At 41.1% G+C, this 17,417-nt stretch overlaps 1 protein-coding gene across 2 annotated transcripts in view; it reads left to right on the forward strand.

Moving 5' to 3' along the window:
• The window catches only part of COL14A1 (collagen type XIV alpha 1 chain), a 417,802-nt gene that overhangs the window by 154,494 nt on the left and 245,891 nt on the right, over positions 1 to 17,417 (forward strand). For both annotated transcript variants that reach the window (XM_030218565.1, XM_030218573.1), the window contains exons 14-17: positions 1,584 to 1,723; positions 6,746 to 6,872; positions 9,610 to 9,749; positions 15,632 to 15,764. In XM_030218565.1, the coding sequence (XP_030074425.1) occupies positions 1,584 to 1,723; positions 6,746 to 6,872; positions 9,610 to 9,749; positions 15,632 to 15,764 (540 nt within the window). The remainder of the gene's footprint in view (positions 1 to 1,583; positions 1,724 to 6,745; positions 6,873 to 9,609; positions 9,750 to 15,631; positions 15,765 to 17,417) is intronic.

Genomic DNA, 17,417 nt, shown 5'->3' on the forward strand with positions numbered 1-17,417 from the left:
TCTTCTCCATCTTTACTTGGTGCTCTGATCTCCTTCCATGGTTTTCAGTATCACCTTTATGCTGTTGATCCCAGATGTAACATAAGAACTTAAGAACATAAGAATTTCCATACTGGGTCAGACCAATGGTCCAGCTAGCCAGTATCCTGCTTCCAACAGTGACCAATCCAGGCCATAAGTACCTGGCAGAACCCAATCAGTAGCAACATTCCATGGTATCAATCCAGGGGCAAGTAGTGACTTCCCCCATGTCCATATCAATAACAGACTATGGACTTTTTCTCCAGGAACTTGTACAAACCTTTTTTAAACCCAGATACGTTAACCACTGTTACCATATCCTCCAGCAATGAGTTCCAGAGCTTAACTATTCTTTGAGTAAAAAATATTTCCTCCTATTTGTTTAAAATTATTTCCATGAAATTTCATTGAGTGTCCCCTGATGTTTTACTTTTTGAAAGAGTGAAAAATTGATTCACTTTTTCCCATTCTACACCTCTCAGGATTATATAGACCTCAATCATATCTCCCCTCAGCTGTCTCTTTACCAAGTTAAAGAGCCCTAACCTCTTTAGCCTTTCCTCATATCCCCTTTATCATTTTGGTTGCTCTTCTTTGAACCTTTTCTAATTCCAACATATCTTTTTTGAGATATGGCGACCAGAACTGAATACAAGGTTAGAGAACAAGACTTCCTCTCTAATGACTGTCATTCAAGTGAACAGTCACCCCAATGTAAAAGTTTCTGTGGGATGACCACAGTCTGCTGTGGTAGCGATTTATGTCTATTCACCAAGAATCGCTACCAGCTTCAGCATCATCTCTGCTTTAAAGTGACCTAATGCATCACTGTTCAGTTTGGCTGGCGACCAGTAACGAGTTTAACAACCACATGCAACTGCACTGTTCTCATAGACTATAATCACTGAACAGCAAATTTTATGATGAGATGATCAACAGTTTGTGTGACCAGATTTGCAATAGCAAAATCCTGTACCCAATTTTGCTGTTTCATTTGGTTTATTGAGGAATCATCATTTACATTTTGCTTCTGCTGTTAGTTTTTTCTTTTAACTGCAAGCCTCAGATGTAACTGAGTAAAAGTAGTAAAAATTGGTGAAATTATTACTTTGGTAAAAGTAAAGCCCACCCAATTCCTATACGCTTCCTCTCAGTTGCCGCGTGGGAATCGCTAGTGCGGCTTTGTAAAAGAAGCCCTCAGTTACTATACAACACTGCACATACCTGGTTAGGCTAGTATTATATAAAGGAAATAGATACTTAAAAGATAGCACACCAAAAGCCTATCCTAATTTTATCCAGTTACATGTAGTTATCTGGTTAGCAGTCTGAATATCAGTACTAACTGCGGCTCTGCCCAAGTTCCGTTCAAAGACCAGATAATGCTGAGGTGATCAGAGGACGTGTTCAGCAGCACTATTTGGCTAGTGCCAATCAGTGATATCCCTCTCGTCGCCATCTGTCTGGTTAGCAGCACCTTTGGATATTGGCCTCTAAGGCTTGAAATAATTTTCTAAAATGTTTCATCATTAGAATTTTTTTTTTCATTTCTTCCTCTGTAGTGCCTCTGAGTCCACCAAGGAACCTGAAATTTTCGGATATTGGACACAGCACAGCAAAAGTATCATGGGAGAGTCCTTCAACGAAAGTGAAAGGCTTTCGCATTATGTATGTTAAGACTGATGGAACAGAAACCAATGATGTGAGTATCTAGACACCGGAAATAGATATGACAGAAAAATTTTAAGAATCCTGCTGTATTACTATCTACCTTGATTATTCTTACTTCTGTTATTTTTTTCCCCAAGGAAACTTTTTTCTTTCTATGGTCTTTTATTTTAATGACTTTTTAAAATCTACCTTATATGGTCTCATTCTTTTTTTTTTCTTTTTTATAAAACCTATCCTGAAATCATTCATGAACTGTCTCTGCTATAAGCTTTGCATCGGAATGTGGACAGAAAACATTTTTGATGAGATGTTAACAACTAATTGTCTAAAGAGAATCCACGCGTGTGGAGAACTCAATAGATCCCACAGAGCATAAAATGAAAATAAAAAAGGTGGGAATATGAGCCAGGCTATCCAAAAACTGGAACCAAACTGAAGTTTTGAAATAAAATGTATTTAATAATTATTAAATACATTTTATTTTTATAAACTTTCCTAGGTCCCCTATGGTGGTGCCAACTCAAATGATCAGAAAGTATTTAATGGAAATTCTGGGAATGCCGGAAAATTCCTTGCCACCTATAACTAGAGTTTATTATATACAAACGGATGCGAAATCATCTGAAAATCAACAAATTCAAGGTGCAATGAATCTTACTGCATTTCTCGAATCCTCTTTGGAGGTCATAACTCAAAGAACTACACTTTTGGTGACATTTGCGTTGGAAATAGACAGAGACGCAGTTCTTAAACTTTCCCTGAGACATTTGGATTCTCTATTTTTGGGGTCAAAGGTTAGGGTATTTCCTGATTTGGCTAGGGATACCCAACAAAGGCGTAGAAAATTTTTGACTCTACGCCCTAGAATAATAGCAATAGGTGCAGACATTATTTTGAGATATCCATGTATATGTAGAATAAAATTTCAATCCAGGCAATACCAATTCTTTGATCCAAAACAGTTGGAGGAATTTCTGTTAAGCAGAGAAGAGGTAAATGCAAAAGTCTAGTCACACATGCATCACTGTATGGCAGCTTGGGGTCAGCCACTCGAGATGTAACTTGCTCTTTTGATTTACTTATTTGGTGATTATGCTTTATATTTAAGTATTTGAAATTTTCTATAAGTCTTGGATCATTACCTTAATTTGGGATTGATAGTAGATTACACTAGTGGAATGATTGTTAGAATTTTGTTTATGATTTACTGATATATGTATTATCACTCATAAGGATTTATTATGATTGTTAAAAATATATAAATAAAGAATTTTAAAAAATACATTTTAATTCAAAACTTCGGTTTGGTTCCAGTTTTTGGATAGCCTGGCTCATATTCCCACCTTTATTATTTTCAACAACTAATTGTCAGCACTAATTGGCATTAATTAGAATTTACGCACACAACTGTCTAAGGGCCTGTTTACTAAGCTGCACTAAGTGTGTGCTAGTGTTTTTAGCATATGCTAGTTTTAGCATGTGCTAAGTGCTAAAGACACCTATAGGAATATATGGATGTCTCTAGCATTTAGTGCGTGCTAATTTTAGCACATGCTAAAAACGCTAGTGTGCCTTAGTAAACAGGGCCCTAAGTGTATTCTGTAATGTGATGCTCTAAATTCTAAGTTGTGTAGTTGAAAAGTGATTCTGGCCATGGGTGACTCATAGGCGTTTCTAAAATCTGTGCGTGTGTTTATAGAATACACCCAGTCCACACATAATTTAGGTGTGGGGATTTACACCAGGCTTTTCTTGACGTAACTGCCCACAACTAAATTTAGTCGTGTGGAGCAGCTCTTGGTACATTCTATATACCGCACAGAAATTTAGGCTTACTCTATAAAGTATGCCTAAATTAAGGTGCACTTTATAGAATATGCTTAGGCAAATATCATTTCGGTGCCAATTTTTTAGGCATGATATATAGAATCTAGTCATAAGTACATAAATAGTGCCATAGTGGGACAAACTGAAGGTCAATCAAGCCCAGCATTCTGTTTCCCACAGTGGCCAATCCAGGTCACAAGTACCTGGCAAGATTCCGAAATAGTACAACACATTTTATACTGCTTATCTCAGAAATAAGCAGTGGAGTTTCCACAAGTCCATTTTAATAATGATCTATGGACTTTTCCTTTAGGAAGCCATCCAAAACTTTTTTTAAACCCCACTAAGCTAACTGCTTTTACTACATTCTCTGGCAATGAAATCCAGAATTTAATTTCACATTGAGTGAAGAAAAACTTTCTCCAATTCGTTTTAAATTTACTACTTTCTAGCTTAATTGCATGCCCCCTAGAACTAGTATTTTTGGAAAGAGTAAACAAGTGATTCACGTCTACCCCTTTCCACTCCACTCATTATTTTATAGACCTCTCTCATATCTCCCCTCAGCTGTCTTTTCTTCAAGCTGAAGAGTCCTAGCCATTTTATCCTTTCCTCATAGGGAAGTAGTCCCATCCCCTTTATCATTTTCATTGCCCTTCTCTGTACCTTTTCTAATTCCACTATATCTTTTTTGAGATACAGTGACCAGAATTTGAGTACAATATTCAAGGAGCGGTCCTAAATCCTGGGTGTCCTATTTTGTACCTATGGGCCATGTGGTAGTTAGCACATGGTAATATCTGTTAACGCATGCTAAGCTTTAGTAAAAGGGCCCTAATATTAGCTGATGAGGTTTAGGAGAGCTTTAAAGAGGTAATTTTTCAAGGTGTTTTTTGCATGTAAAGCCTATGCTACATGCAGAAAAGGTCTTTCATAAAATTAACCTCATGGTATAACCAATAGATCCCAATTCACTAAATTGAATGCAGCTGATAACTCCAAGGCCACTAGCAGAACAGGCTCCCTAGGGTCCAGACAGAAATAAATAATTTGCCCAATGCTCGAGTACTTATCTGGGCATAGTAGCAACTGTTAACCAGATGAGTGCTGCCAACCAGAACTAGTAAACAATTTTCAGCATTATTATTCAGATAATACCATTGAAATCATTAGAGACTGCTCTGACCCTATCTGGAAAGCACCAGAGCAGTTCTTGGGGCACAGCGAGAGTGGTCCCTGAAGTTATCTAGTTAGTGGTAATATTGAGTCTGTTAACTGGATAACAATCCGGATCATCATAAAAAGGCTGTCCTAACTTTATCCAGATAGTATGTTGAATATTGCTGCTATCCAGATAGTGTTGGCACTGGCCACAAACTGGATACTGGTGCCAAATATCCAGATATATTTCAGCCGCAATGGCAGGTGTTAAAAAAAAAAGGCTGATTGCTCTGGCTGAATAGCGCTTTTAAAACCCACTTGAGTTAAATCTAATATCTCTCCCAAGGCCTGGTCTCCATCTTCAAGTTCTTACCATGATACCCTTATTAAAACTGATATTATTCTTTTCTTATTCAGTAAAAAGGATATAAATTAAATGATTCTGTGTTAGCATGGTTGTTTAATTAGAATCAGGTGATTCACTAATTAGTTAACAAATGAACCACCCTACAGAGTAAATCTGCATAATTGGTTTAGGCAACCTGTGCATAAAGTGTCCAAAAGGTTTAGAGTGTGGTCTTCATCAAAATGTTAGTGGGAACTCATCATGCCATGATCAAATAAATTTCAGTAGAACTGTTTGAATATAGTTACAAAGCCATTTCTAAACATTTGGGGTTCCATCCCTCCAAATAGTCTACAAATAAAAAAAGCTGAAGACTACAGTAACTCTATTCAATAATGGTCATCCTGCCAAGATCACCCAAGAACAAGCTGAAAAATCATCCTAGAAGCCACAATGAACCTCAGACTAACATCTAAAGATCTTAATGCTTTCCAAAAATAGTAGGACTAGGGGGCATGCGATGAAACTACAGTGTAGTACATTTAAAACAAATAGGAGAAAATATTTCTTCACCCAATGCATAATTAAACTCTGGAATTCGTTGCCGGAGAACGTGGTGAAGACGGTTAGCTTGGCAGAGTTTAAAAAGGGTTTGGACGGTTTCCTAAAGGACAAGTCCATAGACCGCTACTAAATGGACTTGGGAAAAATCCACAATTTCGGGAATAACATGTATAGAATGTACGTTTGGGAAGCTGCCAGGTGCCCTTGACCTGGATTGGCTGCTGTCGGGGACAGGATGCTGGGCTTGATGGGCCTTTGGTCTTTTCCCAGTATGGCATTACTTATGTACTTATGTAAGCTTCGCTTCTTGCTGCTGATGTGATAGTACATGTGTCAGACATTAGGAAAAAACTGAATGGGAATGGTGTTTGTTGGAGGAGCATAATTGCACACCTCAGGTTCTCTAAAGAGCCTCTTAATGACCCACAGACTTTTAGAATAATATCTTCTGGAGAGATGAGTTAAAATTGACCTTTTTTTTTTTTTTAGTTTTTATAAATATTTTGTTTGAAAAAACACACTGACTATCAAGCGTGGTAATAGAGGTATCATAATGTGGGATTGCATCACTCTATTGGGACCTGGACAGCTTGCCATAATTGATAGAACCATGAATTCTTTTTTATATCGGAAAGTTCTAAGGTCAAATATCAGTCCCTGTCTGTTAGTTGAAGGTGAGCTAAAAATGGGTTATGCAATGACTCTAGATGCTAATGAAAGGAAGCCCATAGGAATTCGAATGGGCTTCCTCTCATTTTTCTGCACAGGAATTGCTAGCGTGGCTTTGTAAAAGAAGCTCTTAGAGAATTATAACAGCTTATCCCAATTAATTTATAGGTGGTAAGTGAGCTCTTTCATTTACCTTGTTAATTCAATTAAAATTGAATGTTTGGGTGCAATTGTTCCACAGTCATATTTTCAGGATATTCACAATGAATATGCATAAGAGATTTGTATCCTGTGCTTCCATTGTATACAAATCTATCACATGCATATTCATTGTTGGTATCCAAAAGACCCAGAATGGCTAGGTGTGTCATAAAGACTGGGTTGAGAACCCTTGTTTTAGTGAATGCTTGAATTTATGGATAAAACATTAGAGTAGAATCATTCCTGAAGTAGAAAGAGGTTTCATTTGATTTATTCTTTCCACAGGTGGAGGTTGATCAAATTTCAACATACCTTCTGCAAGGCCTATCGTCCCTTACAGAATATACTGTGGCCATTTTTTCTATATATGATGAAGGTCAATCAGAATCACTTACTGGCAGTTTTACTACAGGTAAGTTGCTTCTAATTTTCCAACACAACTTTGATCTATGTAGGTTTTAAGAATGTGGAAGATGTGAAATCACTAAATTAGGACATGCCCTCCTCTATCCTTATAGCACTAAACTCAGCAGTAAAAGATACTATAAGGAAACCATTTTAGATGGCTTAGGCACTATTAACGAATGTGAAAAGCCAATTTACATTTACACATGGTTTAGGTGGCAGTTTTACAGCTCTCGTTACATACATGTGCATACCTGTGGCAGGTTATGGTTTATTAGTGCTTGATATACCGCTATACCTCACTGGTAGTTCACAGCAGTTTACAAAACAAAAGCAATACATACATCAAAGTCAGAAAAAGGAACTACAAAATTTAGACAGGAAAGATGAAAACAATCATTCCAATTCCAATCCAATTCCAAAAAAAGATATAGTGGAATTAGAAAAGGTGCAGAGAAGGGCAACGAAAATGATAAAGGGGATGGGACGACTTCCCTATGAGGAAAGGCTAAAGCGACTAGGGCTCTTCAGCTTGGAGAAAAGGCGGCTGAGGGGAGATATGGTAGAGGTCTATAAAATAATGAGTGGAGTTGAACGGGTAGATGTGAAGCGTCTGTTCATGCTTTCCAAAAATACTAGGATGAAGCTACAATGTAGTAAATTTAAAACGTATCAGAGAAAGTTTTTCTTCACTCAATGTGTAATTAAACTCTGGAATTCGTTGCCAGAGAATGTGGTAAAGGCGGTTAGCTTAGCGAAGTTTAAAAAAGGTTTGGACGGCTTCCTAAAGGAAAAATCCATAGACCGTTATTAAATGGACTTGGGGAAAATCCACTATTTCTGGGATAAGCAGTATAAAATGTTTTGTACATTTTTGGGATCTCGCTGGGTGTTTGTGACCTGGATTGGCCACTGTTGGAAACAGGATGCTGGGCTTGATGGACCTTTGGTCTTTCCCAGTATGGCAATACTTATGTACTAATCTTTGGAAAAGAAAAGAGAAGGGGGTCGGGAGGGGATTGGGAAATAATAAACTGGGAGGCAGAGTGAAATAACCAACCAAACTTTAATCAGGAGGAAAAGTCCTTCTAAAAAGCCCGGTCTTTAGTAAAAGTTTTAAAGTTTTAAACTATTGCTCTGCATGAATAGAGAGTAGAAGAGAATTCCAGAAAAAAAGGAGAAACAAAGTAGAAAGTGTGATGTCTGTGTACCCGAGCCACACTCCCAGGTTAGACTCAGTCCTGACCTGGGCTCACAGGGACACTTCCACAGCCACTTACAGTCACTCCACTCTTCCCTTAGTTCTAGTCCACTCTCATGACGAGCAGGGAGTAGGTTAAAGTTCAAGAATTGTGATCGGGGGGGGGGGGGGGGGGGGGAGGGGGTGTTGGGAAACACTCACTCTCTCGGAAATCAGTTCACTCTTGACCCTCTGCCTCCAAAAAATAAGCACACTGTAGTTGACAGTCTATACAAGAACTCAAACTTTTAATCTCCTACTCTGCAATCTTGAATACTGGACATCCCAATTTAAATAAAACCCTAACCTCAACAGGAAGCCAGTGCAGTTTAATAAAAAAAGGAGTAATCCTTAAAAACATTTTTAAGGAGAAAATCATACATGCAGCCATATTTTGAATGGGCTGAATTCTTCTCAATAATTGCTTAGATATCCATAAATATACAATATTGCAATAGTCTAACTTACTAAGCACAAAGGATTGAACCATTAATTTAAACATATCTTCCATTAAATATTTTCAAATGCCTTTTAACCTTCTCATAACATAAAATGAGCTTCTTATGAGAGAATTAATCTGACCTTCCAAAGATAGCTTTTCATCCAGTACCATGCCCATAATTTTAATTGAGCTAACAAAAAAGATTCTCCATCAGTTATAAGGTTTAAATTCTTAATATGGCTCTGCCTGCTGCCTAATAACACGAACTGTGTTCTCGCTAGGATTTTTGTACATTTTAGGATGTCCCCACATCCTTCTATTGTCAATGCTCTTTCTTTCCTTTCCTGACCTAAAACTATATTTCCTCATCATCCACAGTGAGATATTTTTCTCTTCCTCACTGCATAGGAGCTGGCTCTGTGGGTGCTTGAGCACCCCCAATAATGAGAAAATTCATTGTATGTGTCCAGAGAGGGGTTATTTCCACTAGGCTTAGCACCCCCAATAATTTTGAAAAGTTGGCTCCTACGCCTCACTGTCCCACTGATCACACTGGCGATGCTTCACCTACTCTGTTCTCCTTCCCACTGAGGATGCTTGTCATCTCCTTTCCTTCAGTGAGGCTTGTGTGTGCTTGCAATAATGTTCCCTTTACCTTATCCCATCTGATGATGCAGTCCATTGTTAGCATTCACTTGTCCTTCTTCACCTGTCTTCTGAAAAGTCTCGCTGTTTACATTTTTCCTCTCCCTATGGATGATGATCCCAAACACTCCCAATTTCAGAATCTTAAAATGGGCTTTACCTATAACAAGATAGAGGAGAATTAGTAGTGGAGGAAAGAGAAAAAAGAATTTTGACACCAGAAAGGTGTGATCAGAACAGTTAAGAAGGTGAATTATTGATTTTGGAAAAGAGTTGAGAGGGGCAGAAGATAAACATATATATTTATAAAACAAAATTCTGTGCTTAAAAGCATTGAGGTCTATATTCAAAAAGATATATATATTTTGGGCCTGATTACTGACTTACTCTATATTTGCCTATTTTACTCTTTCATAGAGAAAGTGCCATCCCCCAAGAATCTGGAGATTAGTGATATAACCACAGAGAGTTTCAGAGCTTCCTGGAAGCCCATCTCATTTGACGTAGCACTGTACCGACTAAATTGGGTTCCTCTAAATGGTGGAAAACCAGAAGAGGTAAGTTATCAGAATCTCTATCTGAACTACAAGGGAAATCTGGCCCCATTGGAATATCTGGATACTTTCATATTATACCTTACCAAATATAAATACAGCAGATTAAAAACTATACTGCAAGTTTAGTGCCAAATAAAATACAAATAATGTCTTTGTATTATATTAAATTAAAAGTATATATTGAAAAAGGTTGTGGCATATTACAATGCATAGATCACAGTAGCATAAAGGACAAGTAGACACAATACAATAGCTTACTTTCTTTTACAGTTGAGCCATTTGAGAGAGAAAATGACCTATGAGTAAATACTGAACCAGTTCTGTTGTCAGTCTTGTGCCATGTGCCAAGTATGTAGGCCTTTGGGGTCCAACCTACTCCTCTGGTATCAATACCAGTCATAGACACACCCTTTCAGGGAGAGACCATAGTTTGGTAGGGCCACTAGAAAAAAACACCTGAGGTAATAAATATATGTTTGTCATTCTTGATTATATTACTTAGTACTCCCAAAATTTAACACTGCATAATATTGTCACAGACTCATGGGAGGTGAGCCCTTGGACTGTAGCCAGGTACCGACTATGGCAGGCAAGTCACTCGAGCTAGGCACAGCATTAGGCAAAGTACTAGGCAAGGCTTGGCAGAAGACAAAGCAGGCAGGACTTGAACTGGAGGCAAGACGGGCATAACTTGAACTGGAGACAAGACTGGCAGGATTAGATTAAGACGGCAGACAAGGCTAGGCAAGACAAAGCAGACAAGGCTAGGCAACACAGACAAGGCTAGGTAAGGCAAAGCTGACAAGGCTAGGCAAGACAAGGCAAACAAGACTGGAATGACAGGGCAATAACTGGACAAGGCAGAGAAGGCTAGGCAGACAAGGCTGACAAGTCTAGGCAAGAGAAAGCAGACAAGGATAGGCAAGACAAGGCAAACAAGGCTGAGACAACAGGGTAAGAACTGGACAAAGCACACAAGGCTAGAACTGGACCCAGATGAGGCAAGGTAAAGCAAGGGAAATAGTGGTAGAATTGGACAAGGAAAACTAGGCTGGAACTGGATCCAAACAAGGCAAGGCATGGCAAACAGGGCAAGAACTGGATCTAGACAAGGCAAGACAAGATAAGGCAGGACTGAATAAAGAGACATGGCAGGGCTGGAGCAGGAAACACGGCAGGTCTGGAAGTTGAAGACAAGGTTTGGCTGGAATTTGAACATGCAGGACGTCAGCATGCAACAGAAGAATGAAGACTTTTTTCACTGCAGGACGAAGAGGATGTCGGCTGGCGGGGATTGGGGTCCCCTGCCAGCAAAACCGAAGGTAGGCGACGGCGGGGAAGGGTTCGCTGGGGGGGGGGGGGTCGAGAGGGTGGGAGGTTGTCAAAAGTGGTGGTGGGTCGGCAATGGGGGGGCTCGGCAATGGTGGGGGGGGGTCGGCGGCGCCGGGGGGGGGGGGCTAAAATGTGCCCCCCTCACCTCGGGCGCTGGACCCCCCTCCCACCAAAGTCTGGCTACACCCCTGGTCTGAAGCAATAGACGGCAGGGAGGAACCAGGAAACAGCACTCAAAGTTGAAGACAAGGCTCGGCTGGTACTTGAAGATGAGGCAAGGCAAGACTGGAACATGTAGACAAGGCAAGACAAGACTGGAACACAGAGGCAAGGCAAGGCAATGTTGGAACATGGCAAGGCAGGAGGATGGAGTCAAGGTAAAGCATGGCTAGAACTTGGCAAGACAGGAATTTGAAGTCAAGGTGAGGGACAGCTGGAACTTGAAATCAAGGTTGGACTGGAGCTTGAAGACAAGGCAAGACTGGAACTCGAAGACTAGGCTGGACTGTAACTTGACGATAAGGCAAGCCTGGAACATGGAGTCAAGGCAAGGCAAGGTAAGGTTGGAACGTGGCAAGGCAGGAGCTAGGAGCCAAGGCAAGGCACAGCTCGAACTTGGTCAAGCATAGTTGGAACTTGAGGTCAAGGCTGGACTGGAACTAGAAGACAAGGCAAAGCTGGACCAGAACTTGTAGACAAGACAAGGCTGGACTGGTACTTGAAGACAAGACAAGGCTGAACTGGGACTTGAAGACAAGGCACAGCTGGGCTGGAAATTGGAGAGAAGGCTTAAGTTGGAACAGGGCAGTAGCTGAAGACATGACGGAGGAAGGCAGGAACTTGGAATCAAGGCAGGAACACACATGAGGAGACTTGGAAGACACAGCAAGGCATGAGACCTCATTGCAAAGGCACTGCAAGAGGGCTTGGGCCTTCCTTAAAAGCGCCCAGGTCCATGATGTCACTCCCGATGCACCCTCAGGTATTCCCATTGCAAACCCTATAAACTTCGGGCTGCAGTGTATGTTCGCATTCTGGGAGGCCAGCGTACAGCTGCAGGAGGAAGGCGGGTTGCTGTCCACCAGAGCACTGCCAGAGTGATGTGAGATGGGCAGGAGTCACGGCAGGGCTGTGACAAATATGAAGACACATATTTGTCACAGCCCTGCCATGCCACAGTAACAAGCATCCTGTTACAGTTCGTCTCGCAAGTTAGATTATCCAAGGAAATGCTCACAGACCAGAGGGTGCCATTTATATCATGAGTAATGAAGCAAGTGTGCAAACAGAATTACGTTGAAACTGTTAACAGCTGGTTAAGGAACTAAGGGGCCCTTTTACAAAGCGTCAATAGAGCTACCGTCGTTTTGTCACACGTCAATCCAGCACTACTGCCGGCCTGAGGGAGCAACGGTAGTGCCACACCCAGTACGCGCAATTTCTGGCATGCCCCCAAAAGTTTTTCTACTGCCGGGTTAGAGCAGGAGCCTTTACCTCCACCTAAATAGGTGGCAGTAAGGGCTCCCCCCCCCCAGAAATAACCATGTGGCAAGTGTTTACTTACTGCACAGCCATTTCCTTTTTTTGGCTTTTTACCCACTGCGGTAAAAGGGGTCTCAGTGTACGGCAAATCTAAATGCCAATGCTACTTCAGGGCCCCTTTTTCCACAGCTTAGTAAATAGGAGACTTAAGGGATCTGCACACTCTTCCACTGCTAACTCCAGACTCCGTTCCTTTTATCTTGCTGCACCATATGCCCGGAATAGACTTCCTGAGCTGGTACGTCAAGCTCCATCTCTGACTGTCTTCAAATCTAAGCTAAAAGCCCACCTTTTTGATGCTGCTTTTAACTCCTAACCCTTATTCACTTGTTCAGAACCCTTATTTTATCATCCTCACTTTAATATTCCCTTATCTCTTGTTTGTCCTGTTTGTCTGTCCTAATTAGATTGTAAGCTCTGTCGAGCAGGGACTGTCTCTTCATGTTCAAGTGTACAGCGCTGCGTACGTCTAGTAGCGCTATAGAAATGATAAGTAGTAGTAGTAGGATTACTTACTAATAGACACGTCTCTTTAGCCAGCAAAAATTTCAAGAGCTGTTTTGTCTTGTCAAAAAACATTGACAAGGAAATTTTAACAAAAAAATCTCACCCGGGGCAAGTACTCTTGTTTTTAAACCCAAGAATTCCTTCCTCCTGGATTGGGTATTTCTAGATAAACAGGAAATATATAAAGAGTTGACCCTGAAAACCATTTATACCGGTATGTCAGAAGTAAAGTCTGACATATAGAACCGCAAACCCGGTGGTAGCTTTACTGCCTCTTCATAAAAGGGCCCCTTAGTGGTCAACTGAGAAGTAGTTACCTGAATTGAGTTGAATAGTGTGTCCAAATGTGACTTTCTCTGGTTTTTGAAACAAACGCTGCAAATCCACAGCTGCAGTTGGTATCTGGATTCAGGGAGAGAACAAAGTACTCTTAATCCCCATTCCACAGTTTCTCTCTCCTATTGGGGAAGAGACAGTCAATGAAGCCCCCTCAACAGCAAGATCCCTGGCAGCATTCTTCGGCACCAGATAGCTTGCCTACACATCAGCCGTAACACTTCCGAGTTGCGGCAGTAGAGCAACTTCTATGGGGTCAAAGACTTGTCTTCCAAGTTATTCCCCACAGAGTCTCTGGGGATGACCAAATAAAACCTAATTTTTTTTTTTGTACATGGGAAGCACGCACTGATGCCAAAATTACAGCTGGACACGTAAGCACACTCAGCAGTAAGGCTTAGTAAAAGGACCCCTATATGATTTAAGTTTGGATTGAACAGTGTGAAACTGAATTGTGTTTAGAAAACTGCTTACTGGATGCTATAACTTCTCTCTTCAATCTTCTTTTGTTTGTTGTAACATTTATCCTTTGTGTTTATCCCACACATTTTTGAATGCTTAGGGTTTTTCATTTGTTAGCATATATTTTGCTTCTGTTAGGTGTCTCAATTTTAGTTCAGAATCGATTGTATTTTACTCACCCCAATCTTCAAGATGATCAGAGTAGTAGTTAGTGTACCTGAATGTAGCTCACCTTGAGCTACTACTGAAAAAGGTGTGAGTAAAATACAACACAAACAGGAAAAAGAATTCTTCCACAAACAGTGACAAGTAGACACAGGAGTGGAAGAAGCCAACCACAATCTTCAAGATGATCAGAGTAGTAGTTTAATGATCCAAAGCTGACAAACTGAACCCAACATGGGCTGTGTTTCAGCACCCAAGCCTTTGTCAGGGGTTCTGTAAAGCCAATGGACTATTCATAAGAATGAGTATAAAACAAATTAGCTTATATTGGAGCTCAAGTGCTAAAGAAGCACAAAAGGCCATTGGTTGGCTTTTTCAGTAGTAGCTCAAGGTGAGTTACATTCAGGTACACTAGGTAGGTTCCTGTCCCAGGAGAGCTCACAATCTAAGCTTGTACCTAAGGCAATAGAGGGTTAAGAGACTTACTCTAGATCACAAGGAACAGCAGTGGGATTTGAACCCACCACCTCTGGATAACAAGACCAATATTCTAACCTCTAGGTCATTCCTCCACTCCATGTACATGTGTAAACCTGCAAATTAATGTATGTATAATTGATTTGTGCATGTTAAAAAGTTCAAACATGCATAAACCCCCTAATTCTATAAGTCGCTAAAACGTACGTGTGCAAATTTGGGTACACACCCAATTATGCATGCAATTTTACTGAATAACAAGCGGAAATGGGAGGGCCATGGACAGAATGGGGGCATTGTAGTGGTGTACAGTGAAGTGCAGTAGATTTTTCTCGGTTCCTGGAAGGCTCACCATAAAATATAAGGGACTTATGGTGAGATGTGTATCTGAAACATTTTATGAAGTCCACCGCAGTGCCCCCTAGGGTGCCCCACTGCTCTACTGGGATGTCTGTGTGGCTAGTCTACTAAAAATGCTGGCTCCCCCATACATCCCAATGACTGGTTTTTGGGCGCTTTTTCAAAATGGTCCCATAAGAAAAGTGCACTGAGCACAAAATGTCTAGAAAAAGGCGATTTTTGTACAAAAAAGATGTTTTCAGTTTCGAAAATGGCTACGTTTGCCACTTGATTGTTTGGTGTTTTTAACAAAGTGTCCAAAATCGGACTTAAATGTGTTATCGAAAATGCCCCTCCACACTTCTGTCTTTTCAAACAAGTGCTAATACTGTCAGACGAATCATGTCTCACTGTTGTATCCTTCAATAGTTCCACTGACAAAACTCTGGCTAATGACATTTGTGCAGGCCATTTTCTATGTATATTTCACATGGTCTTGCAGGCCACATAAAAATGGCCACCCCTGCTCTATGTCTTTTATCAAAGATGCAAAATTCAGCAATGTGGAAAGAGGTTGTCTTGGTGTGGCTAGAGAAGAGGCCAGAGGATGACTGTAAGGTCTTGAAAATCCAAGTGGTACAATATCTTTATTGATAATACCGTAATAATAAAGCAGCAATTTGAAAAGGTATACACTATATTTCTGTATTTTGCCAATTTAGGTGCTGCTTAAAAACGACGTGAACACATATATTATTGATGGCCTGTTGCATAATTCAGAGTACGAAGTTTCAATGTCTGCAGTCTTCAATGATGAAAGTGAAAGTGATGCAGTCGCAGTCCTTGCAACTACATGTAAGATTTTTTTGTTTCAATTATATTTCTTTGTTCTTTTTTCATGCTTTTTAAACTCTAATACAGCGCTTTTCAACCAGTGTGCCGTAGCTTCTTGCCAGGTGTGCTGCAGGGAGTCCGGGAATCCCCTCCAAATCAAGCCATTGTGCTCTTAAATCTGTTTCCAGGGTCTCCTTTCCATTTGCAATTTCTTTTCTCACCTCCTGCCCTATGTTTGTTTGGTACTGATCTTTCACATTCAGCTTTCTTTGATTTCTCTGCCTCCTTCTCAAATCTATCTTGTTATCCCTCTCTCTCTTCTCCTCATGTGCAGCCTGTCTCCCCTCTTCCCTTCCCTATATGGAAGTAGAGCCAGCAAGTACTGCAGGGGAAAGGAGTGAGTACAGCAGCGGGATTCCTAGGCATGCGAAGAACATGGACAATTACCGAGAGACTGTTCTGCGCATGTGCTAGATGTGTGTTCCCTACTGAGCTGCTTGCTAAATTTACATGAATCTCATTTGCATGCGATTTCCTTTGAGCATCGCTTGCTATTTCAAAATCGGTAACTTCTGCCATGGATCTAAACGGACATGGTTTTTAACGAGGACTTTAGAGCATCGGCCCCTCAGTGCTGCCGTAATTGCATATACCTAAATGCAGCTGGGATGTGTGTAACTGGGAGCCCCGTCTATATCCTGTCCATACTTCACCCATGTGTACAACCCTTTGCAAATATGAGCTATGCATATTTACAGCTATGCTATTTACAGAATAGTGCTTAGGCAGCACACTAACATATATGCTAGTATTCAAATCATTTACATACGCAATGGTGTGTAAATGTTAGCACCTAGTTTATAGAATTGCCCATATACACGCATGACTGCAAAATTTCTACCTAAGCGCTATTCTGGAAATACCTGCTTAACTTTCATAGCATTTATTTTCAAGGGGGTGTATACAGGGGTTAAGCATGGACAGGACATAAACAGGGCTCCCACTTATGCATGTAACTTACAGAATATTGTAAGTTATGTGGTTACCTGCTGCATTTAGGCACACACATGATTCCAGCTCTCTAACTGGTGTAAGTATGGGCACTTAAATGTTCGGCATGTTAAATGCCACATTACGCTAGCATTCTATAATCGAAGCTTGACACATATCCTTGGAGTGCCTAAATGGAGGTCCCTAGTTATAGAACTGCCCCCCAGTGGAGTTCCTTGGTCAGCTGCCACCTGGGGTGGATCACCGCTGTGCAACCCTGCCCCAAGTGCAGTGTCATCGTCCCCCGGGTGCAGCGTCCCCCCGGCGCATTAGCTCGAAACACCCCACCCCCAAGTGCATTGCTCTTACCTCCTGGGGTGCTGGGAGCAGCTGCGCAGCTGTCGGCTCCACCGGTTCCCTGCATCCCTCTACCCCAGAACAGGAAGTAACATCAGAGGGAGCAGGGAACCAGCGGAGTCGACACCTACATGGCTGCTCCCTGCATCCCCCCTGCAGCATGCAACCGGGGCAGACCACCCCACCACCTTGCCCTCAGTATGCCGCTGCTCCCCCCTCCAAATATGGTCCTCTATGAACCCTAGAAATTGAACCAGGAAGTCTCTGCAACCTTCCCTACCAGGTGCTATCCTCTGGATTCTATAAGGATCACCCAAAGTTGGGCAC

Source organism: Microcaecilia unicolor, chromosome 1 (assembly GCF_901765095.1).
Source record: "Microcaecilia unicolor chromosome 1, aMicUni1.1, whole genome shotgun sequence".
NCBI classification, from domain to species: Eukaryota; Metazoa; Chordata; class Amphibia; order Gymnophiona; family Siphonopidae; genus Microcaecilia; species Microcaecilia unicolor.